The sequence below is a fragment of the Schistocerca nitens genome, chromosome 4 (assembly GCF_023898315.1).
Source record: "Schistocerca nitens isolate TAMUIC-IGC-003100 chromosome 4, iqSchNite1.1, whole genome shotgun sequence".
Taxonomy (NCBI): Eukaryota; Metazoa; Arthropoda; class Insecta; order Orthoptera; family Acrididae; genus Schistocerca; species Schistocerca nitens.
The window spans coordinates 227,832,080-227,856,645 of NC_064617.1; the positions used below are offsets into that span (position 1 = coordinate 227,832,080).

General features: G+C 42.2%; 1 protein-coding gene across 1 annotated transcript in view; it reads right to left on the reverse strand.

The window, feature by feature from the left end:
• The window catches only part of LOC126252227 (proton channel OtopLc-like), a 136,916-nt gene extending 115,489 nt beyond the window's left edge, over positions 1-21,427 (reverse strand). Inside the window, exons 1-3 of the mRNA XM_049953099.1 lie at positions 21,318-21,427; positions 15,854-16,102; positions 9,570-9,671 (exon numbers count right to left, since the gene is read on the reverse strand). Coding sequence (XP_049809056.1) covers positions 9,570-9,671; positions 15,854-16,102; positions 21,318-21,427 — 461 coding nt within the window. The remainder of the gene's footprint in view (positions 1-9,569; positions 9,672-15,853; positions 16,103-21,317) is intronic.
• Positions 21,428-24,566: the final 3,139 nt, after the last annotated feature.

Below are 24,566 nucleotides of genomic sequence, written 5' to 3' on the forward strand. Positions count from 1 at the left end.
CTGGCTGTGAAATGCAAAAGTATTGGTTTGAGACACGTTTTTAAATCCTTCAGTAAGTTCCACAAGTTCTTTATTCTCGGATGCAATGGTAACTGGCTAGGTTACTGAACAAATAAATACAGATAAAGTATTCCTTACAATCCCAATACTTTGATAGGCAGAAAAATACTTTATGCAAATATCTTTCATCGAGAATGATGAATAATTAAAGATTTAATGCAATAAATAACGACTTTGCGTGTGTACTCCATCTGTTCTTCCCTCTCTACTTTATCCTGTATTCAAATATATCCATACACTAACGCTTTTGACATAAGAAAATATATTTCTATTAGATGAAGCAGACGGTCGAATAATGTAGTGTGGAAAGGAAGGAAGGAGAATATAATGGAGGTGAAATGCCTAAAAGGATGATGCCATTGGCCATACGCAAATAATACAGAAAGCGTTGATTAGTAACGTTTGTGATGTCTAGTTACAAAAAAGTATACTCGCGGAGGAAATAAAAATAACCATGAAAAGTCGAAAGTAAGCAAAGCTTTTCAAAAAATTATCTTAGAACATAGTAGATAAAAGTTTACCTTTTCCTGCATGTAGAACAATAGTGAGCTTGTAATTAAACAAACAAACGTGTCGTACAGAATAACTATGGGTGTTCTGTTAATGACAGCTTCCCTATAGAAGAACTAGTTTGAATTATTTTATTGAAATTACATTGAACATCAGAAAAAATAATACAATACATATGCGATTGTAAATTTATATTCTGCCACTGATACATATTTGTGAAGCACTTTACACTTCAATAGTTTACTGCTCACAGTTGGATCCAATTTTTGAAAAGCTAGTCAGATGCGATAGTATGGATTTTATCATAATTCGCATTTCTGTACAATTTATAAGTGTATTGCACAGTAATGAGTTTATATGTGTATTGTACAATATATGAAACGCCATGTTCCTTAATATAATAAATTCTAACAATAATACAGGAAAAATGATGATTTTACTTAACTGACGTACTTAAAAACGGATTGAAACAGTTGAATAGCTTCTCAATGATAGCTCCCCTAAATGAAACACAACATGTCAGGGAATAGTGATAAAGTGATTATCATCTCCATTTGGTAGCAACTTTTACATTTTGTCTTCGGCAGTTACCGTTTACGGGGGATTAAACCAACTAGGTGAACTTAATTCTACAGGAAATGTGATGAATAACATATTAAAATAGATATCAGATTGTACGGGAGCGTGCTGAAAAGAAATGCATCCGAATTTTTATTCCGTTCTCAATATCGGTTGTGTTGCACATACGCATATGAATCGGCCGAATTTGGCGCTTCGCTCGCGCAAATTGGAACTCTGCTTCTAGAGGACTCCGATTTGTAGCGTGTAACATAGCGGTGTGTAACGTAACTACGCCAGTGCGTGAGAAAATGTTTGTTGTAAAAGAGTTTCTAACCCTCCAGACATGCTTGAGTATTAAAACGCCAGACCATACACGAGCACTGCAACATCTAGAACAATCTGACGCCTGGGGTTCGCTGTCATCGATGATCCTCGATACAGTCCCGACTTGCCCCCATCCGATTTTAATCTGTCCCCAAAAGCAGTGCAAGCAAACATGAGATTGTGGCTCCTTCAACATAGTCAAATAATGAATGTTGACGGTGTCAACAAACTGTGCTCCCATTAGGAGAGATGCGATCGTCGCCAGTGCGACTGTGTTGAGAAATAAATATGTAGGCATCAAAATAAATAAGCAGAATGTTATTGAAGTCTGTTTTATTTAAAAAAGTTTAGAGATTTTCATATAAAAAATTCAGAGGCATTACTTTTCAGCATATCCCCGTGCTTACGAATGCTATAAATTTTTAGAAGAATACCTACGCCAAGTAATGAGAAACTTTGCTCTAATGTCTACTGCCGGCCGGAGTGGCCGAGCTGTTCTAGGCGCTTCAGTCTGGAACCGCGCGACCGCTCGGTCGCAGGTTCGAATCCTGCCTCGGGCATGGATGTGTGTGATGTCCTTAGGTTAGTTAGGTTTAAGTAGTTCTATGTTCTAGGGGACTGATGACCTCAGACGTTAAGTCCCATAGTGCTCAGAGCCATTTGAACCATTTGTAATGTCTACCACTCATTCCATTAAACGTGTGAGAATAGAGGAGAGTAGAGGGTACAGTATAGTTTGGAATACAACTGATGACAACAGCGCATCACGGTGATGGATATACTGCAAAGTGGCTCAATATAGGAAAAAGACGCTTAACAACATCGCATGGTTCGTTTTGGGATGTTTCATGTGACTCGAAGCATCGCAAAGATACATGGAGCTTTTGAAAAGAAAAAGGGGTTTGTGCGATAAGATTTGGATCCGATCGATATTTTGTTCGACTATTCTTCCATGACCTTAAAATTCATCTGACAGGATTGCATGGTCCCATGCACGTGTGTCTGAGCTTGTGTTAACATTAAATGACTTTTAGACAAAGCATAATTTATTAATTCGCACGATGTTTTGAGCTTTAGGAAAGTTTTTTGCTCTATCTCCGAGTACCCTTCCATTCCCATCTTATTCTGAAGGCAGAGTATGTAATGTCATATAAGGAATCACATTTTGTGAATCATCGAGACATGCAAAGTAAAGACCCTTTGTCTTTATATGCCCTACGTCTCTATTGCAGTCAACAGTTGTGATGAAGAAAGTACAAGAATTTTCTTTGTGGCATTGATTCACAGAGCTGATTCATACTCAGTGATGAAGCTACATGTGTTGTACGTAGAATGCCATAAGAAGAAATGGATCTCACTCTGTTGTTAAGTTTATGTAAGTACGTATCCAAGACTGATATTTTGTCAGATCGTGTACCAGGGCACACCGACTGCAACAGCAATTAAGTATAAAATTACACAACAGGAGGTTTGGACGGAAGCTCCAGTTGATCTTAGTAACTTTCATGGTGCTTAAGGTAAGATTCGTTGCTGACAATACTTAGTGTATTTCAAAAACGGGTAGCTGAAGAGTAGTTTGTATTCAGCATCACACTGTATTTTCCATTTTAACAGCCAGTCTTTCCAAATGGTTCAAATGGCTCTGAGCACTATGGGACTTATTATCTGAGAGCATCAGTTCCCTTGAACTTAGAACTACTTAAATCTAACTAACCTAAGGACATCACACACATCCATGCTGTTCAATTAATAGTGCTAGGCAGAGATATAGGAACCAAATTCTAAACTGTAAGACGTCTCCAAGGGCAGATGTGGAATCTGACCTTAATCAACCAATCAATCAATTAATAGATTAATTTATTATTAAATTTAAACTGAAGAAATTGCATAAAGGTAGTAAATTAAGGAGATCGTACCTGGATAAGCTGAAAGAACCAAAAGTTTTTGAGAGTTTCAAAGGGAACAATAGGCAACGATTGTCCGAAAGAAGGAAAACACAGTAGAGGACGAATGGGGAGCTTCGAGAGAAGAAAAATTGGAGGCAGTATGCGACGAAAACGGTAAAAATACAAGACCTAATAGAAAGCATGGGATATCACAGGAGATACTGAACTTAACTGATGAAAGAAGAAAATATAAAAATTGAGCAAATTAAGCAGCCGAATGGAATACAGAAGTCTAAAAATGAGACTGACAGAAAGTGCAAAATAACTATGCAGGGGCGGCTAGAGGATAAATGTAAGGATATGGAAAGCTATAGCGCTGTGGGCACATAGATACCGCGTATAACAAAACTGAGGAGACCTTTGTACAAAAGAGAAACACCTAAATTAATATCAAGAGCTCAGATGGAAAACCAATACTAACAAAGAAGGGAATTGTGATAAGACAGGGACTATACAAGGTATATGAACTTTATAGAAAGGAAAGAGGAAGTAGAAGATACAATAAGAAATGTGATACTGACAGAAGAATTTGACAGAGTACTGAAAGACCTAAGTCGAAACAAGGCCCTCACATCCTACTGAAGACCTTAGGAGAGCCAGCCATGACAGAACTGTTCCACCTGTGTACAAAGTGTATGCGACAGGGGAAATACCCTCATATTTCAAGAATAATGTAATAATCTCACTTCCAAAGAAAGAAAGTGGCGACAGGTGTGGAGAGAACCGCACTGAGTTTAATAAGCCATGGGGCAAAACACTGACAGGAATTATTTACGAAAGGATAAAAAATAGTAGAAGCCGAACTCGACGAAAATCAATTTGTGTTCTCGATAAATGTAGGAACACACGAGGCAATACTGACCCTATGACTTATCTTACAAGATAAAGAAAGGCCAGCCTACATTTATAGCATTCGTAGATCTGGAGAAGACTTTTGATAATGTTGACTGGACTAAACTCTTTGGAATTATGAAAGTATCAGGGGTAAAATGCAGGGAGTTGAAGGTGATATGCAAGCTGAACAGAAACCAGGCAGCAGTTATGAGTCGAAGGCCATGAAACGGAAGCAGTGTTCGAGAAGGACGAGAGACATGGTTGTAGCCTATCCCTGATGTTATTCAGTCCTTAAATTGAGCATGGAGTAAAGGAAACCAAACAAAAAAACTGGGAAATGAATTAAAGTTCAGGGAGAAGCAATAAAAAACAAATAAAAACTTTGAGGTTTGCTGACGACACTGTAATTGTATCAGAGACAACAAAGGATTTGGAAGAGCAGTTGAGGGGAATGGATAGTATCTTGAAAGGAGGATAAACGAGTACGATGATCATTAACGAAAGGAAAAAAAGAGAAATGGAACGTAGTTCAATTAAATAAGGCGATGCTGAGGAAATTAGAGTAGGAAATGAGACACTAAAAGTAGTAGATGACTTTTGCTATTTGGACAGTAAAATAACTGTTGAAAGCCGATGTACAGAGGATATGAAATGAGATATTTTAACATTCGAATACAAATTTAAGGGTCATGAAGCTTTTTCTTAAGGTATTTGTCTGGACTGTAAGCTTGTACGAAAGCGAAAAGTGGACGATTCTCAGTTCATACAAGAAGAGACTAGAAGCTTTTGAAATTCGGCACTACGGAAGAATGCTGGACATTGGATGTTTAGATCCTGTAACGAATGAGGAAGTAGTGAATACAATTGGCGCGAAAACAAATTCGTGAGAAACTAGAATAAATGAAGGGATCCGTTGATTGGACACATTCTTAGCCATCAAGGATTCATCAGTTTTGTATTTGGAGAAGTGTGGGGGAAAAACTGAGCAGGGCCACACACATTGCAAAAAATGGTTCAAATGGCTCTGAGCACTATGGGACTTAACATCTGAGGTCATCAGTCCCCTAGAACTTAGAACTACTTAAACCTAACTAACCTAACGACATCACACACATCCATGCCCGAGGCAGGATTCGAACCTGCGACCATAGCGGTCGCACGGTTCCAGACTGAAGCGCCTAGAACCGCTCGCCCGCACTGGCCGGCACACAGATTTCAGTAAGAACTTGAAATGGATGTAAGTTGCAGTAATAATTTGGAGATGAAGAGACCTGCACAGAATAGATATAGCAGCATAGAAAGCTGCATTAGATTATTTTAGATTAGATTTACTTTCATTACAATTGATCCGTAGTGAGGAGGTCCTCCAGGATGTAGAACATGTCAGAAAAACAATAATACATGAGAATATTTACAACTGAAACAAATAAGCTAATGTACCTTCCAGAGGTCCTAAGTGGAATGATCGTCATTTTTTTAATGAACACTATATGAAAGAATCATTTTACAAACACTCATTTACTAATATCTCATTAATGCACTGATATATATATACAGGTGGTTCTACTGAGAAAGTCATCAGTGGAGTAGAAGGAGTTGGCCACCAATAACTCCTTTAGGCTTCTCTTAAACTGAATTTCATTGGCTGTTAAGCTTTTTATGGCTGCTGGGAAGTTATTGAAAATGTGTGTTCCTCAATAACGCACATCTTTTTGTACAAGAGTAAGTGACTTTAAATCCTTGTGAAGATTATTCTTATTTCTAGCACTGATTCCATGAATTGAGCTGTTGGTTTGAAAAAGTGATATATTTTTAATGAAAAATTTCATTAAGCAATAAATATATTGGGAAGCAGTAGTTAGTATCCCTACTTCCCTAAACAGGCTTCTGCAAGATGTTCTTGAGTTCACGCCACATATAACTCTTATTGCACGTTTTTGTCCCCGGAAAACTTTAGCTTGGCTTGATGAATTACCCCCAAAAAAAAATCCCAAATGACATTATGGAACGAAAGTAAGCATAGTATGCCAGCTTTTTCATTTTTGTATCCCCTATGTCTGACATAATTCGCATTGCAAATACAGATTTGTTAAGACGCTTCAGCAGTTCTGTGGTGTGCTCCTCCCAGTTGAATTTATTATCAAGCTCTAATCCCAAGAATTCAACACTGTCCGCTTCTTCTATCTGCTTGCCATCGTATGTTAGGCATATACTCGTGGGACACCCCTTGCAAGTTCTGAACTGCATGTAGTGTTTTTTGTTTCAAAGTTTAGTGAGAAACAAGCCTTCGCACTCAACAACAACAATAAGGATGTTTGAGGAACGAGTTATAGAACTCTGAAATGATAACATAGTCTACATAATGACATTATAAACAAAGCTGCTCGATATTTCTAACATCTCATATCCCCGGGAGCTTGGTCGTTGCTAGCTGTCTGTGGTGTGAGGTGACAGCATGGCGCGGAAAATTATATCACTGCCACAAAATATGGAAAATTCAAACTAATAAAGTTACAAAATAGGCAACGACACCAAATCAAAGATAAAAACGGCACTAGAATGAGCATCTAAACGCTCACTCGATAGACAGAATAGGACTTGGATATCGAAGATGTAAGATTTTAATATTTCTATTAACTTTAAAAATTAGTAACTTCTAAACGCTTTAAGTGAATTTTAAAAAAATCTGTGTCGACAAATGGGGCCTGAACAGCAATATACAGTTTCAGGATTTTTATTAACGTGTACATATTTAGTTAAGAGAATGAGTTGTTAATTCCGAAGACGACAAAACATATTTTAGTGCAAAATAAATTACAAATCAATAAATCTAACGACATTATGAGACATAGCTACTTGTAAACGTGTAACTTTCATTGTGTTTCGTAACAGATAACATCAAATATGGATAAGTAAACTGACTGATTAGAATCTAAATAACGCGAAAACCAAGGTCCATAGCAAAACTCTAATGTCACTACGGGTAATCTGGTGAGAGTGTAGGCTTAGTTGATGTGTTATATGTGTAGCAGCATTACGCTGAGTGTAACTTAGTGATTTTGGCAACGTAAAATCTCGTCTATATAATGGCGGTGGCCGTATTGGCTGGAAACAGCTTTGAGAGATCGCCGAGGACGGAAGTGTTCATGAGCGGCGTGTTGATTGCTGCTAAAGTGATTGAAATGCTTTGGTCGAATAGTTTAGAAACTTTCGACAGTCAGCTTTATGGGCTCTAACTGTGAGCTGCGTTGTGTTCGAAGTCCAATACCTTCTTCGCATAACTTTTTGAACTTTACGTTTGAACAGTTTCGAGGCGTGTCGGCCTTAATACATTCGTAATCTACGAGGGAAGTTCAATAAGTAATGCAACACATTTTTTTTCTGAAACAGGGGTTGTTTTATTCAGCATTGAAATACACCAGGTTATTCCCCAATCTTTTAGCTACACAACACTATTTTTCAACGTAATCTCCATTCAATGCTACGGCCTTACGCCACCTTGAAATGAGGGCCTGTATGCCTGCACGGTACCATTCCACTGGTCGATGTCGGAGCCAACGTCGTACTGCATCAATAACTTCTTCATCATCCGCGTAGTGCGTCCCACGGATTGCGTCCTTCATTGGGCCAAACATATGGAAATCCGACGGTGCGAGATCGGGGCTGTAGGGTGCATGAGGAAGAACAGTCCACTGAAGTTTTGTGAGCTCCTCTCGGGTGCGAAGACTTGTGTGAGGTCTTGCGTTGTCATGAAGAAGGAGAAGTTCGTTCAGATTTTTGTGCCTACGAACACGCTGAAGTTGTTTCTTCAATTTCTGAAGAGTAGCACAATACACTTCAGAGTTGATCGTTTGACCATGGGGAAGGACATCGAACAGAATAACCGCTTCAGCGTCCCAGAAGACTGTAACCATGACTTTACCAGCTGAGGGTATGGCTTTAAACTTTTTCTTGGTAGGGGAGTGGGTGTGGCGCCACTCCATTGATTGCCGTTTTGTTTCAGGTTCGAAGTGATGAACCCATGTTTCATCGCCTGTAACAATCTTTGACAAGAAATTGTCACCCTCAGCCACATGATGAGCAAGCAATTCCGCACAGATGGTTCTCCTTTGCTCTTTATGGTAATCGGTTAGACAACGAGGGACCCAGCGGGAACAAACCTTTGAATATCCCAACTGGTGAACAATTGTGACAGCACTACCAACAGAGATGTCAAGTTGAGCACTGAGTTGTTTGATGGTGCTCCGTCGATCATCTCGAACGAGTGTGTTCGCACTCTCCGCCATTGCAGGAGTCACAGCTGTGCACGGCCGGCCCGCACGCGGGAGATCAGTCAGTCTTGCTTGACCTTGCGGCGATGATGACACACGCTTTGCCCAACGACTCACCGTGCTTTTGTCCACTGCCAGATCACCGTAGACATTCTGCAAGCGCCTATGAATATTTGAGATGCCCTGGTTTTCCGCCAAAAGAAACTCGATCACTGCCCATTGTTTGCAACGCACATCCGTTACAGACGCCATTTTAACAGCTCCGTACATGGCTGCTACCTGTCGGAAGTCAATGAAACTATACGAGACGAAGCGGGAATGTTTTAAAATATTCCACAAGAAATTTCCGGTTTTTTCAACCAAAATTGGCCGAGAAAAAAAATGTGTTGCATTACTTATTGAACTGCCCTCGTAGATAGTGACGGTATTGGACTTCCCTCTCTGACGTTATTAAGTTAATGATTAATAAATGTTTTGTTTTCGAAACGATAACAAAAAAATGTTCAAATATGTGTTAAATCTTATGGGACTTAACTGCAAAGGTCATCAGTCCCTAAGCTTACACACTACTTAAGCTAAATTATTCTAAGGACAAACACACACACACCCATGGCCGAGGGAGGAATCGAACCTCCGCCGGGATCAGCCGCACGGTCCATGACTGGAGCGCCTCAGACCGCTCGGCTAATCCCGCGCGGCGAAACGATAACCAGCTGCTGTTTAGAATATAACTTACAATACTGACCACAATCATGCCTACAATTAATAAATATTAATTTACCAGAACAATTCACAGGGTAATGCGACAGGTGTCCCGTAGACGCAAACGTAGTCAAGTCACGTGTTTAATATACCCTTTGACTTACCAGAACTCTAAGTGGTGGGTGCAGACAAGTACGTCACACAGTTTTATTCATAAATAGACCTGAAAGCCCAACAATCAGATTTGGCAAAATGAATTACTCAACTACAGGTAACACGTTCCGAAAGGTAATCATTGTTAAAATGGATGGCGAAAGAAAGAGTGGATGTGCGTGCATCGTGGTTGCTCAGGTGTACTCACTCGCCTAGCGTGCGGTTCTTCTTCTTGAAGGCCGCAGCAGCTGCCTCCGCGTCGCCTTTGCCGGCAGGGAGTCTCTCATCTGGGTTGCCATTCGAGAGCAACCTGAAAATGAGAACGCCAGGTATCAGCGGGAAACATCGTGGACAGCAAAATTCTTGTACATATTTTACAAAAAAATAACATATGTATCGCTTGTTATTTTTGTGGATTTCAGTCCTAGGCTGCTTTGATGCTTCTTTCCACGCTAGAGTTCTCGTGCATGCAGCTTCATCTCTGCATGACTGTTACTGGAACCTGCATCCACTTAAACCTGCTTCCCGTGAAATTCCAATATTGCGTTGACAAACTGTATTCAGTCCTATTAAAGGACATGCGTACAGCATCCGAGCCTTTGTTTCCTCCTAAAATAGTTACTCCCTACGCATCCCTGCATTATCAAATGAACCTATATTTGATAGCTCAAGAAGTCTCCTATAAAGTTGCCCTTCGATGCAGAAGACGAACATTACGTGTCGATGTGAAAGAATTCATAGATAATACTGTAATTATTTTGTTTATCTCATCTGAGGTGTTCTTGCTTAAATTTGATAAACATGTCGTTTATTCACCGCCAGGTGGTAAACAGAATTATACATACAGTGTGTGAAACGACACAATTTCAGAGACTTTACTCATCTCCTACAGATGTGCTTTTATGTATGTAGACTGAAGCGGCGAGTGAAAATCTGTACCAAATGCGGAAACCGAACCTGGCTCTCCTGTTTAGCAGGGACATTGCAATATTTTTACAGCGGTTCGCACAGCTGCACAAATTACCCTGGCACACCTCCCTCCTCGATCCAAATTCTTACTGCCCTCCCAGTCTACTTTAAATTCCCTCTTACACGCGAACCGAACAGAATACAGTCGAGACTCTCCATATTCTGGAATAACACCTCAGCATGGAACTTAAAAGTCGGGGACGGGCGTGCAGTCTGAAGCCCAGGTGGATTTACTCACGCAAATGAAATGACATATTTTATAAAAGGGAGGCGTGTCAGCGTAGTCCATGCAGTTGTGCGAACTGCAGTACCGATGTGACTTGGGCTCGCACATGTGCCTAGTAAGCAGGAGACCCGCTTTGATTCCTGGCCTTCGTACAAATTTTCACTCGCTGCTCAGTCTGTATACATGGAATCATATATAACGCCCATAATATTTTGCTGCTGAAGATTGCGTATTACTGATAAAAATACTCCGAGTTACAAACGCCGTGTTCACTGATGATATGACGTGTTTCGTGTATTACGCAGAACGCACTGACAGGAGAAGTGCGTGACCTCAAATTCTCCACAACCCTACGAAAATGACCTTACAAGAAGACCGTACGAAGCAATCTTCACCAATTTGAGTCACATTTACAGGTTGCGTACGGCACGACGAAGACATTAACAAATGTCACCAGGGAAACGCAAGTCTCAACTGTTTTCAAGAACACCGAGTTTGAAAATTTTACGTATAGTTATATTCATCGTATGGTCACAGAGATTCAAGCAGTTGGCAGCAGTGCAGTAAGCGCATAGTTTCATAATCTGGAAGTGTTTGAATCGAATCTCGCGGCTGGTACCTTTTTGTTTCCACGTAATTCTGACAAACAGAATTATTATGACAGTGCAAATTACCGATTTTTAAGTATTCATTTATTATTTACATAATATTTTTTCTGAAAGAAGGAACCAAATTTTTTTCTCTTGAGGAGGAGTGTAATAAAAAAAAAGGGTTCACGAGAACCTTCAATCAGATCACTATGGTCATTTCATTTACATTATTGTATCTATAATTGTGACATGTATGATATGTAACGTATCGAGCACTACACGAATCGGGATGATACTGATCGTAGAAACAGTAGTTACTGCGACATACAGCAGGTATGATGAACGCTGCATTTTTGCAAGCGCACAATTTTTCAGTTTGTCTGTTGAAAACCAGACTTGATTTACATCCATAAACGGTTGTCGGTCATCACTCAGTTTAAGGGCGTACCGCGCATACCAAATAATATCACCGAATATTGATACACCCGACTGATGGGGCGCAATTGGATGAATTTTTATATATTCTTCTCGAGAAACTATCTCTCTGCTCCGTTCGATGATGTACGCGCAATTTTGTAGTCGTTTTATAAGGTTCTTCGCCTGCGTGTGAAAATAAACTTCGCAAGGCTGCACCAGCGAATACATTTAGGAGGGATAACTTCGATAATGCATATTGGCAGAATAACGTGGGAATAAAAAAAACCCCGGTCACCACAATCGATCCAGGGACTACGTCCTTATGAAACTAACCGATTCCTCGCACAGCTGCGAACTCCCCCAACACTGGCGAACACACAAATTATGTGCAGGTCTAAAATTTTCGAACTGGATTTTCTCGAAAACTGTTGAACTGCCTCTTTCTGTTTACATATGCCGAAGACGTGCCCAAGGCACTGATTTAGTACGAGTCAAATCTGTGAACAGGAGTTCTTACGATCTCCTTGTCAGGACACAAAAACCTAATCCCGAAAACAGTGATGTGAACCATTCGCATGCAAAACTGCACCTCTTACCCGAGGGAAATTTGGATGATCTCGTACTGAGCATCTAACAGAGGGACTTCGGTAAGGCGAAGAAAACGAAACATGAGTATAACAGGACCAAACACACAAAGAGGACAACGAAATACTGCCAAACTCTTGACGTCTACCTTTTTTAGGCAATGTAAACTCTAAATGAGAGGGATCATTGATTCTGTGAGACTACACGATCGGCAGTTCACCATTTGACTTCACAAGCCTATGCTACAACATGCTTGGGATAAGAGAGGTTACGGCATTGACGTACCAACATCATCGTTTGAAAATATAATTAGTGTGGCGTTTGATATTGGTCTACTTGAATTCAGAAAGATGCGGCTTTCGTTAGACCTGCATACTGTTCTGTTCCACTTTTATTTGGGCACTTCATTGCAATGTGACACCTGCATTTTGAAGTGCTGTGCAACACTACAAGGTCAGTAGGAAGAGTTTGTTGTCCAGATAGAGCAATCATTTTAAGCAGAAATATACTGCTATGTGCGATTCAGCTCATTCGAAAGGGCTGGACCTAACCTTTTCTTTAAGTTTGGTTTAGTAGCGATCTTGCAGTGATCGAGAGAGGATCGCGCGTTCGTCGTGAAGACTTGATTTTCCAATGGCCGTTCGGACATTGCAACGAAGCTTGCATTCAGGAAACAACTTAATATCGCCCTTACAGCTCGTGTTCCTGATCGAAAATCGATTCTTATGTGATGTCCATTACTGGTAGTGTTCAGAAAAACAAACCAGAACCTTATAGAACCACCAGGTGACCAGAAAACGTCGCGAACATAAGGCTGGTGATTTGGAATTCCCCCAGGCGATCTGCACGTAAACATGCAGCTGTTCTTGCAATTTATCATAGCACAGTGAGGGACATATTTAATCTATGCAATTTCATTTAACTAAAAGCTGCATGAGAAACTTTCATCGAAAACGTGCCTCATGGGGCCCTTGTGTTCTTCAGCGACGACGCCATATTGGAGTGGCGCGAACCCCTGAAAACTTCATGAGGAGCCCCTACGTATAGAACGTGTGGCTGGTGTGCATTATCCAAAACTGGCAGTATTGGCCCACCATTTTTCGAAGAGGGCGGTAGAAAAGTTACAGTCACTTCTGAACGTCATGTCCAGATGAGTGAGGAGATTTTTCTTCCAGAACTTGAAGAAGTGCATGTGGGGGTCTAGTTCCAACAAGGCGGCGCCACAGCTTACACGGCACGAAGGTTAATGAATCTGTGATCACTTCCCCGACCGTCTCACAGCTCTGAAGGGCGATCTTCAGTGGCCAGCACGCTCGCCAGATGTAGCCCCTTGTGACTTTTCTTTGTGGGATTATCTTAAATTCTTCGTGTATTCCAATTGTTCACAGACTTGGGTGAACTGCGGAATAATTACGTGCTGCTGTTACCAAGAAAAACAGAGGCATGATGGACAAAATGGACGGATACTTTCGATTTCGACTCTCCAAATGCACTGAGCAGAATGGAGACCACCTTCAAGTTTTCAAAATGAAATAAAACTTTAAATGTACCTCTATGTAAAGAAAAGAGAAATTGATATCTCTAACATTTCCCGTTTTATGATTTTTTTCTTAGATAAGGAAGATCCTGCGCCATACTCTATACAGCAATAAATCACGACAGGGAAATACGTATTTCTGATTCTATTACATGGAAATTTTGTTTCTTCGCATTATCAAATTTCCTCCGTTAGACCTCGAATAAGTGATCTTTCAAAAGTCTCTCGTGATAAGGCCTTCAGTTTTACATGCGAATTCTAGGACTTACATTCTGAGATCATTTCGTTGGGTTCCAACCTTTCGAGCCTACGCACTCCTCTTGCGTGTATTTATTATGTAATGATTAACTCGTATGGATTGCGGACTTGAATTGGTTTCAGTTGAGATTTTATGTTTTAGTCTGTCCTGGGTAGGCGACTGTGATAAGTGTGTATAGACGATGTTTTCGTGTTTCGGTTTTTGATCGTGACAGAAGCCACAGAGTGAAAACCGATGAAGGCAGGTAACCTACCGTTCTCTAACAGCACGAAGGGTGGCGCTAGCCGGGATAATATTCCCATCTGACGGATGGATCGCTATCAACGATATCACGTAACATGACACCAAGTCTTTCTGTGGACAGGTTTGTAAATTAACCCTGGACTTTGGTACAAGCTCTGATGCTTATGAAATGGAATCCAGTACCTTTTCTCCCCTCACTCGCTAAACGCTGGCGATGAAAATCATTCTAACACACACACACACACACACACACACACACACACAAACCGACACACCACGAAGGAATTATCTGACGGGGGTGGAAATTACTAGGTGTAATATATGTATACATACAAACCAATGATCCTGATTTCAGAAAAAGTGGATGATTTATTCAGAGAAAGAGCTTCACAAACTGAGCAAGTCAATAATGCGTCGGTCCTGGTCCACCTCTGACACTTGTTCCAGCAGTTATTCGGCTTGGCATTGGTTGATAGAGTTTCAGGATGTCCACTGGAGGGATATTGTCCCAAATTCTGTGCAACTGGGGCTTTGGATCGTGAAAATCACGAGCTGGTTTGGAGGTCCTACACATATTGCCCCAAAAGCTCTTACTTGGAAAGAGATGTGGTAACCTTGCTGGCCAAGGAATGGTTTGCAAGCACGACCATAAGCGGTAGAAACTCTCGCCGTGTATGAGGAAGCATTATCTCATTGAAATATAAGCCCAGGATGGTCTGTCATTAATCCAGGCCATCCCTCCTAGTTGTCGGGCCGTATGGCAGGCCAGGCGACAGTCAGGTTTGTATACGACTGTTGTATAAGGCGTCTCCAGACACGGCTTTGGTCTTGAATATCATTGACTGGAGAAGAATAGTCTTCAGTGATGAGTCCCACTTCTAACTGAGCCCCAATGGCCACCGAAGACGTGTCTGGAGACGCCGCACAAAACGGTGGGATATCAACCTGACTATCGCTCGCCATACTCGTACAACCCAACAACCAGGAGTTATGGTGTGGGGTGCCATTTCTTTACATAGCACGACGCCTTTGGTTGTCCTCTGCTGCACCTTTACGGCACAGTGGTGCGTAGACGATAGCGTACGCCCCATTTTGTTGCCCTTCATGGCAAGACACCCTGGGCTTACATTTGAGCAAGATAATGCCTGCACGAATACGGTGAGACTTTCTACTCCTGATCTTCGTGCTTGCCAAACCCTACCTCGGCCAGCAGGGTCGCCGGATCTTCCCACAATTGAATTTGGAGTATTATGAGCAGGGCCGTCCAACCAGCTCGGAGGTTTAATGATCTAACGCGGCAGAGTTTGGCACGATACCCCTCAGGAGGACACCCAAATCTCTATCACCCGATGCCAAGCCGAATAACTGCTTGCATAGGGGCCAGAGGTGGACCGCGCGTTATTGACTTGCTCAAATTGTGAAACTGTTTCTCTTGAATAAATGATCCAGCTTTCCAATACTGTAGCCATTTGATTGTGTTTACATGTACATAATATCTACCGATCTCCGTTCCGTTCGGGTAATTCCTTTGTGCTGCGTCGTTTGTTTTTTTTTTATTTTTTTCTTTGTAATTTCTGTGACGACAGTCGAGACTTCCGTTCTCTGGATCAAGCGCTGACGTTAGCGACCTCTTCCATGGAGGCCGGTTGGTGATGGTGAGACTCACCAGCGAGTCTGCGGCAGGGTGATGGCGAGCATGGAGGAGCCGCGCCGCTGCGCCACCACGGAGGGCGGCCGCACGGCCAGCTGCACTTCGCGGTTCGCCAGCTGCGCGTCCATGTCGACGCCCGGTCGCCGCACCTTGGCCACGCCGTCCGCTGCTCCCGCCACCGCCGCCGACGCCGCGCTAGCCATGGGGTTCAGCGGCCGCACCACGATCTCCACCGGCGCCAGGGGACGCAGCTCCTGTTGGCACCTGTAACATGGCAAGCAATCTCGTCTGTCCGCCGCTTAAGTCGACACTGCAGGAGACACAATAATTGGGCAGTTTGATGCGAAGAGAAAAGATGAGGGACAAATAGTTACAGCACAGAATTCTATAGGGCTGTGCAAACGATGCTTGCGTTGGAACGAGCCAGGGAGTTCCCGATACGTAGCAGAGCTCGAGATAGTATCGAATGTTTCTTGAGCAGCCACATGAAATTGGATATCAGCAGAGCGCGGACGCTCCACAAAACAGTTCGTGCGCGACAAATTTGTAAGTAATTGCAGACAGCAGCCACGCTCAGTCGACAGGCTACTTCAAATTTGCGGCAGGTGTTTGCTGCTGGTCGTTGGTTATTGTGTGTGAGAGAGAGCATCGTTGTTGGGTACAACTTCGCACACAGTTTTAAGGATAGGGCGGCTACAGAGAGGTGACGCTGCTGTCATCGTAGGAAAGTTGGGTAGGAGCAGAAATGATGGGTGAACAAGCAAATACAGTAAACAAAAGCTTTAATTAACTAGTACCTTTCTCCAAGCACATGAAAGACCCATTACAAATAATGCTGCAAGAAATAAAGTCCACCTAATACGGCAGCAATAAGAATGAGGCTCTCTGAACTAAAGCATAAACGGTGTAGTGTCATGCAGCGAAGTGGCTGCGAGTGCAGTTGGGCTGTAAGGCTGCCACTAGCTGTCCAGTATCACAGCAGAACGGTCGTGTTAGAGCCGCTGGAGGCGTGGCTCAGCGGGTGTGTATCACTGGGTCCGCCGGATCCTGTGTAATCGCTATCTTCGTTTGAGGGATAATTGACGCCTGTGGAGTGGTGTCCACATGTGATACCACGTCCATGAATACGACACATACAGTGGCTGCCTTCATACTGATATATAACGTCGAAAACAACGGGGAACCGAAACGAAAAGTGCATCGGTGGATGAGAGAACTGTATCGGCAAGGAATGCAAAATGGAACAAACTTATGCAAGACATGACTTTCATAGTGGTGGTACATACAGCTGAAAATTTTACTCGATTGTTATTACGTGATTTAGAACAAGTAAACGCGAAATCGATCCAAAAATATGAAAAAAAGGGCCCGGTGAAAATTGTGCCTCCAGATATCTTATGTGAAATCTCTCAAGCCTTTTTGAATAAAACATATATCATTAATACTCTACATCTTCATTTCTTCCTGTCTACATACTTATTTCTCCGCGTTGTCACCCCAGCGATATACACATGTCTGCCAACAAGAGACAAATTTGTTGAGACTGTCACTGTAGAATGTTTCTCTTTATTGTTGGAGCCACCTCAGCTCTGCTTGCTGCACAAATACTGTCAAGGCGAAGTCCTCGAAGGTGTTCTTTAAGTTGAGGAAACAGAGGAAAATCGGATGGGGCAAAGTGAGGAGTGTATGGAGGATGGTTGATGATAATGAACATGATGCGTTGGATTATTTTAGATGTCGCAGCGCTCTGTGTGATTTGGCATTATCATGCTCCCTAAGAGGGTGCTCCATGTGCGGACAAACTCTTAGAATTGGAAAATCTATTACAGCACGCTGTTTTTCATGCACCAACATACTTACGTTACATGCAACCAAATTGAACACTACAATTCGGAGCCCTCTAGTCGCAGGGGTCTATAAGAATGTAGACACAAGGAACAAAGATGTAGATTATTAAGAACGTCTGCTTTATTTAAAAGCATTAAGACGATTCACATAAAAAGCTCAAGGGCACTACTTTTCCCCTCAACCTCGTATGCAAGCGGCTTCAAAAAGTGAGAGAGAGGTTTGTGTAGGAAGCCAGTAAAGATACCACTTTCTTTTTCAGTTCCTGAATCTGAATCCTCATTTCGCTTCTGATATCCTTCCAAGTGTCCTCCTATGTATTTCTGTTGCGGGGGTCTCAGTTCTTTGGGTTCCACAACACCTGCTTTTTTAAATTTTTTTTAGAGCTCCATCAGGGCAAGACCCGTTTCCATATCCATATTTCCCGTGTCCCTCAATACGTTTTTGGTGCAAAATTCAGTGTGGTCATGCATTATCCTGTTGGAAGATGTAATTTGCTACCCTAGTCAACATGGTTTACCATCCCTTCAACAATTACTTATAGTATTCAGAATGAGATTTTCACTCTGCAGCGAAGTGTGCACTGATATGAAACTTTCTGACAGATTACAACTGTGTGCCTGACCGAGACTCGAACTCGGGATCTTTGCCTTCGGATGAGCACTTGCCCACGAAAGGCAATGGTCCCGCGTTCGAGTCTCGGTCCGGCACACAGTTTTAATCTGCCAGAAAGTTTCACTTATAGTATTGTTGTCACATCCAATAGTTTCCCACACTGCGATTCCGGGAGTTGTTGAAGTAGTCCCGTGAAATGCTTCTTCCCATGACTTTGCACCAGGTCTTCTACGGACACGTTTACGTTGATGTGACAGCCACAAACGGAAGCGAGACTCACCGCTGAACAGCACAGAATGCATCTCAGTGTCCCGGTTGACTCAAGCTCTATGCCACTCTAGATCCTGATGACACACAGCGACACGAAGTCGCAACCCAGCTTCCAGTAATGGCACTCTGGCTGTAGCCTCTGACAGGATTTCAGCTGTCGTTAGTCGTCTACTCTTCAGAGTCAGGCGAACAATCCTAAAATATCCTCGAGATATAGTCCTTCTCGAAGGATACGTGTCTAGTCTCCTTTTCATACTTTTCTCTTGAGTCCGTCTCGCCATCAAATGCTGTTCTGCCACTGGACTACATCGAACTGTCTGTACAATCTATTGGCATTGTGATCCAATGTCCATCCTGCTACTAATTCGATTCTTCTCAGAATCCGAAAGATGGCGACACATTGAAAGGTAACTGTCCTATTTGCCATGACGATTTTCGAGAAGTTTTGGCCATAATTATGAATGAAGTTGCGAATCTGATAAATGTACCTAACTTCCATAGTATCGACATAACCATAGTCTTTTTAAGTGTGTTCCTGAGACCACAGATGTTGGTCAGGGAGATTACTTCTCTTGAAGAGAGTAGCAGGCAAAGTATGTTAGACAGTCTCGCAATGTACTCGGTTTCAAAAGGATGGAAGCTGCCTGCCATGTAGTGGAGGCAGCATTATTTAAAAAAAGGATTTTGTAATCATATGTTTTTGAGGAATATTGAAGATGTTGAGCATGAAGAATTACAAACTCAAGTGTTAAGGTAATCCAGTTTTTTATATTTGTAACTGTGTAGTTTCTTATTGTTGGAATATTGATTATGGCTGAAGTTTGCAGGAGAAATATTATAAAGCAACATTAGGTTTTGTCTTATAAGTGAAACAAGTGTCCAGAAAAGTAAGGCTGCGCAGGAGAATTATTAAGAAATATTTTGCTGACTTGTGTAGTTGTGAGAACTTTATGAAGGGTTGTATTGTTTTTATGGCTTAGTGATACATAGTTGCTGTCATTTTTTTCATTTATCAGTTGTTAAGGTTAGTTCTTCATTTTCCATTCTTTACCTTTATGAATGTCTGTGTGTACTCGCACTGCACACCGCGAGTTGTGTGCTGCAGAAGCATTTTTGTCCAAATTGGTGAGTTACGGTCTGACACTGCACATCGCGAGTACGGTAAATGAAATTTGATTTTCGACAGTCTCATCATTACCTTAATAGCAACAGGTTGCAGAACAGACGAGCGTTCAGTTCGCATACGTAGGCCAATGAATTTAGCTATCATCAGAATTCATGTCCACTCTAAGATACAGTGACTGCCAGAGTGTACTTGTGAAAGTAATACCATGTCAGTTCAGAGGTTTCATATCAGTAAAAGATGTCAGGAAAGTGCTATCTTGTGAGTTTTCAAGCGCTTTTATCTGAAAGTCAGATGCGTTGAATTTTATGCTCGTTTGCTCTGTGATCACAGTAGCAGCTCTGGAACAGTGATTGTTTGCAAGACTAAACACAAAAATTAATTATTTTCAGGGCTATCATTTTTAATCTGAGCTATTTTTGTTTTGCAGTCAGATGGAATATGTAAATCTCATTGAAAACGCATTACTTTTCCGTAGGCAAACTGTTTAATGTACCGGGTAGTATGGATTTCACATCCTGTAGTGTGAGCTCCACGTATTTCTACTCAAAATTAAATTTTCACAGACATAGTCTCGTTGCTCTGCACTGAAATTTACATGTATCGATGTCAAAATAAGATTTATACATTTTTTGGATATCAACCTGAGACCTACAAAGACGAATAGATGTTTTACATTAAACTTTCAACGTCACCTGGCCACACTGTGTTGCGATTTCCATATGAAAAGTTACAGTAAAGTGAGACTCATCCCATAGACATTGTATACTAATGCTTATTCCTCATCTGTAGGAATGACTTCTTTTTACACTACAAATAAAGGAAATAAGCTCGCATTTGGTGTTGTTGTGGTCTTCAGTCCTGAGACTGGTTTGATGCAGCTCTCCATGCTACTCTATTCTGTGCAAGCATCTTCATCTCCCAGTACCTACTGCAACCTACATCCTCCTGAATCTGCTTAGTGTATTCATCTCTTGGTCTCCCTCTACGATTTTTACCCTCCACGCTGCCCTCCAATGCTAAATTTGTGATCCCTTGATGCCTCAAAACATGTCCTATCAACCGATCCCTTCTTCTAGTCAAGTTGTGCCACAAACTTCTCTTCTCCCCAATCCTATTCAATACCTCCTCATTAGTTACGTGATCTACCCACCTTATCTTCAGCATAAGACTGAATTAATCAACATATTCCAGAGATCTGGAAATACTAGCGTATCTGTTTCCCAACGTGGAGTCAACGAGTTTACGATGTGACAGTTTCCGTCAGCGTATGTTCTTTCAGTACGATTTTTTGCTCCATCGTTGATGATCTCGTCGCAGCATATAGCTGTAGTTTTCAACGAGCGTCACGTACCAGTTGTTCATAGTACCCTACTGTAACGAATGAAACTGGCAGAGCCAAATTCATGGAAGAATGTGAGACAGGGGTTTTGAGCACAGAGATCGTAATGATGGTGTAAACTTAGCTTTACTTGGCGACTACGCTAAGGGCCTAACGCTGTTCACTGTGTGTGAGACGCTAGCACCAGAGAACACTTTAGGGCCACATGGAAGCTCTTGCGCAAATAACAATGTGCTCATCCCATCTGGACTATCTAATTCGGCATATGTGGGTAAGGAACGTACTTTATCAGCAGAAATGCCTCAAAGGCATACACAACGTAGTCGCAACTGGGCTGTGGATAAATGCTGGAGCAATCGTTTGGAGTGGTGCGATTTACTAGTACACCACGCATCGTTGGAGCCACGACCAAGCTAATTGGCAGATAACACGGCGTATAACTCCGAAGTTGCCTGTGAACCGCACATTCCTCGTATAAGGGTAACATGTGTTCACTAACAGGCCCAAAGTCATGATACTCATACAGGTATCGACGGAAAACGCAAAATTGTAAAACTGGAGGTTGACGAAGGGCGGTTTCACCGAGCAGTTGGCAAGGACAGTAAACATGGGACATGTCGGTACCATGGGACAAAGTCTCTACCAACTCCATTGCGCCCACTCAATTAAACAGTAAATACGCAGACGTCAGCATTTGAGAGAGGACGAGTTGTTGGGCTCAAAGAAGCCAGTTGGAGCAATTGGCGAATCGCTCTAGATTTGAACAGAATCGATGGCCCTGGTGGACAATGTTGGCAAGAATGGGTAAACCATGACCGACCACAGCGTCAAGGAGGAAGCGATTGACCTACAGAGATTCAAATAGCTCTGAGCACTATGGGACCTAACATCTGTGGTCATCAGTCCCCTAGAACTTCGAACTACTTAAACCTAACTAACCTAAGGACATCACACACATTCATGCCTGAGGCAGGATTCGAACCTGCGACCGTAGCGGTCACGCGGTTCCGGACTGTAGCGCCTAGAACCGCACGGCCACTCCGACACGCCTTCCCGCCTGGAAAGCAGTGCGGTAGATCGCACAGCTAACCGGGCGGGCAAGGTCCAGCGTACTAAATCTGTATGGCGAATCGGCGGCAACGTCTCCACATCGACACAGTGGGCAACTGTTTTCACTGTTTGTAGCAAAATATGCTCACATGGGGACGGTCAGACATTTTGAAGACTTGCTTTTTCTTGGCTAGCTGCCGAGGTGGTATACGGAACTGATGGTAGCCCAACTACCAACAAACTGAGTGAAAGTTCTTTCCTACTATTAGTTTCTAGGTTTCTATGTGTAGTACAGTACGAACTAAAACCCTTCTGAAATGAAGTACATATTCGGGGTAAATATATTGTGCAATGAATTGGTGGATTAATAATGCAAATTGCTTCGGCCAACTACCAACGCACAACTTAATAATTTGCCAGCCATTTCCTTTACGGATATCCCAAACCTGATATATGCAACCGGATACCATTAGAGACGTGAGACGAACACCTACTCTCAGCTCAGCGCGCAACACATTTCCTCGATTCGTTTGGCAGGCGACAGTGTACTACCAGTTTCGTAAATATCTTTCTATTCTTGCGCCTGAGGAAATAGCGTTCCATTAAATTTGGAAAATTGTGGTAAGTTCCTATGGGACACAGCTGTTGAGGTCATCCGTCCCTAGGCTTACACACTACTTGATCTAACTTACGCTAGGGATAATACACACACCCATCCCCGAGGGAGGACTCGAATCTCCGACTGGGGGAGTCGCGCGAACGGTGGCAAGGCGCCATAGACCGCGCTGCCCATTACACAGTTTCATAGTGACAAGCCCAATAGTAGATCTCTATGAAATGTGACTGTCAATGCTGGTTACATATTATGACAAGTTACAACGCTACCAGTGTGTAAATTTACTACTGGTTCCTTGAGACCGTACGATGGGTGACCTACATGGCGGCGTAAGCATGGGGTCTTATTGTGTTGAATCATCTCATTGCGCAACCACACAATCCGATCGTGATGTAATATGCATCAGCACTCTCTCAGAGACATTCTCCTACCGATGACATTTCTCTGTGCATTCTGACCCTCACTGGATCTGAAACCACTGTAATTCGCTAAAGAACACGGGAACGCAAAAAGAAAATCAAACGATTCCAACAATGTCACGCAATCTTTAAAATAATCGAGCAGCAGCCTGCAGGGGACGTCAGTTTGATTGACAGTTGCTTTCTTTTAGCTACCGTAGCAATATTCAAACAGAGAATAAGTTTGGTGACGTCTCCTGTTCACCATTTTCATAGTTTTGCTACCTTTAAACCAGTAACAGCCAGCTACAAATGACTATTGCTGTCAGTAACATAACTGTAGTGACTAATTTACGTGACTTGTTTCTCAGCGTGATAAATTTATTTTGTACAGTAACCAGTCGGAAACTAGCAGCAACACGTAGCAGAAAAATTGTAAGCCCATATTGCGAAGCTAATTCTCAAGAAACCCCTCGAGTGCGAGGGTGCAAAAGGTCGATGACATTTACAGCACTTGACGCCTCACATATTGCCCACCACGCGACCACAATATTGGCAGCTAATGGCAACAGGGCCCGGGACTGGAGAGATCCAATGATGAAAACAGCATGAGGCTCCGGAGCGTAGTGGAACTGCTTAATCGACGAGTAATTCACAACAGTGCTACAGGGCTAGTGGTGGCGATGCAAAGTAGAGCAATAGCAACAATAAACAAAGTAAACATTGCATTGTATCTACAACAGTTGCCGTAGGTGGCATTTAGTCTGAAAGGAATCCAAGGGATTTCACAGAGTGAGAAAGAAGTGCCAATGAAATATTAGCGTTTGTGCAAGATGAGCCAATGGCATGTGCGGAGTCATGCCCTCTCGACTGTGCAGACAATGTACATGATGAGTACAATGATAACGATATGTGCTTAATCCTTGAAGTGATATAGAAACAATTGTCGAAGCATGTAGCTCCTCACCCTTTCCGAACGGGGAGCCACAGATGCCGCCTACGGAGAAACGTAGTAAAGGACAATCGTCCAAAAAGCCGGTACTAAACACATTTACATACATGGAAGATCTTCCGCAGCATCACAAAAAAAAAAAAAAAACAGATTTCGTGTAAGTTCACAGCATTATCACCGCGTGCTTAAGGGGACCATACCGTGGTTCAGGTCGAAAAAGACGATTTTCGGTTTTCGTCATATTTCGATAAATTAAGGTTTTATTTAAGTAAAGGATTTAGCTGAAAAAAAATTGTTCGAGCATTTTCCTACCACGTGTGTTTATGTGCCACTCCCACTTTTCTGTCACCCATTTTTCTGCATATATTTTAGATCTTTATATCCCCTACATTGCACGTTAGGATTTTTTATTACCCCCGAGTGCGTTGGCTATCCTTGGAATGCAATGGTCGGTATTCTTTTGTTTCTGCTGTTTGTAAACAACACGCTTTCAAACACGCGGTTAGTTTTGTTCAAG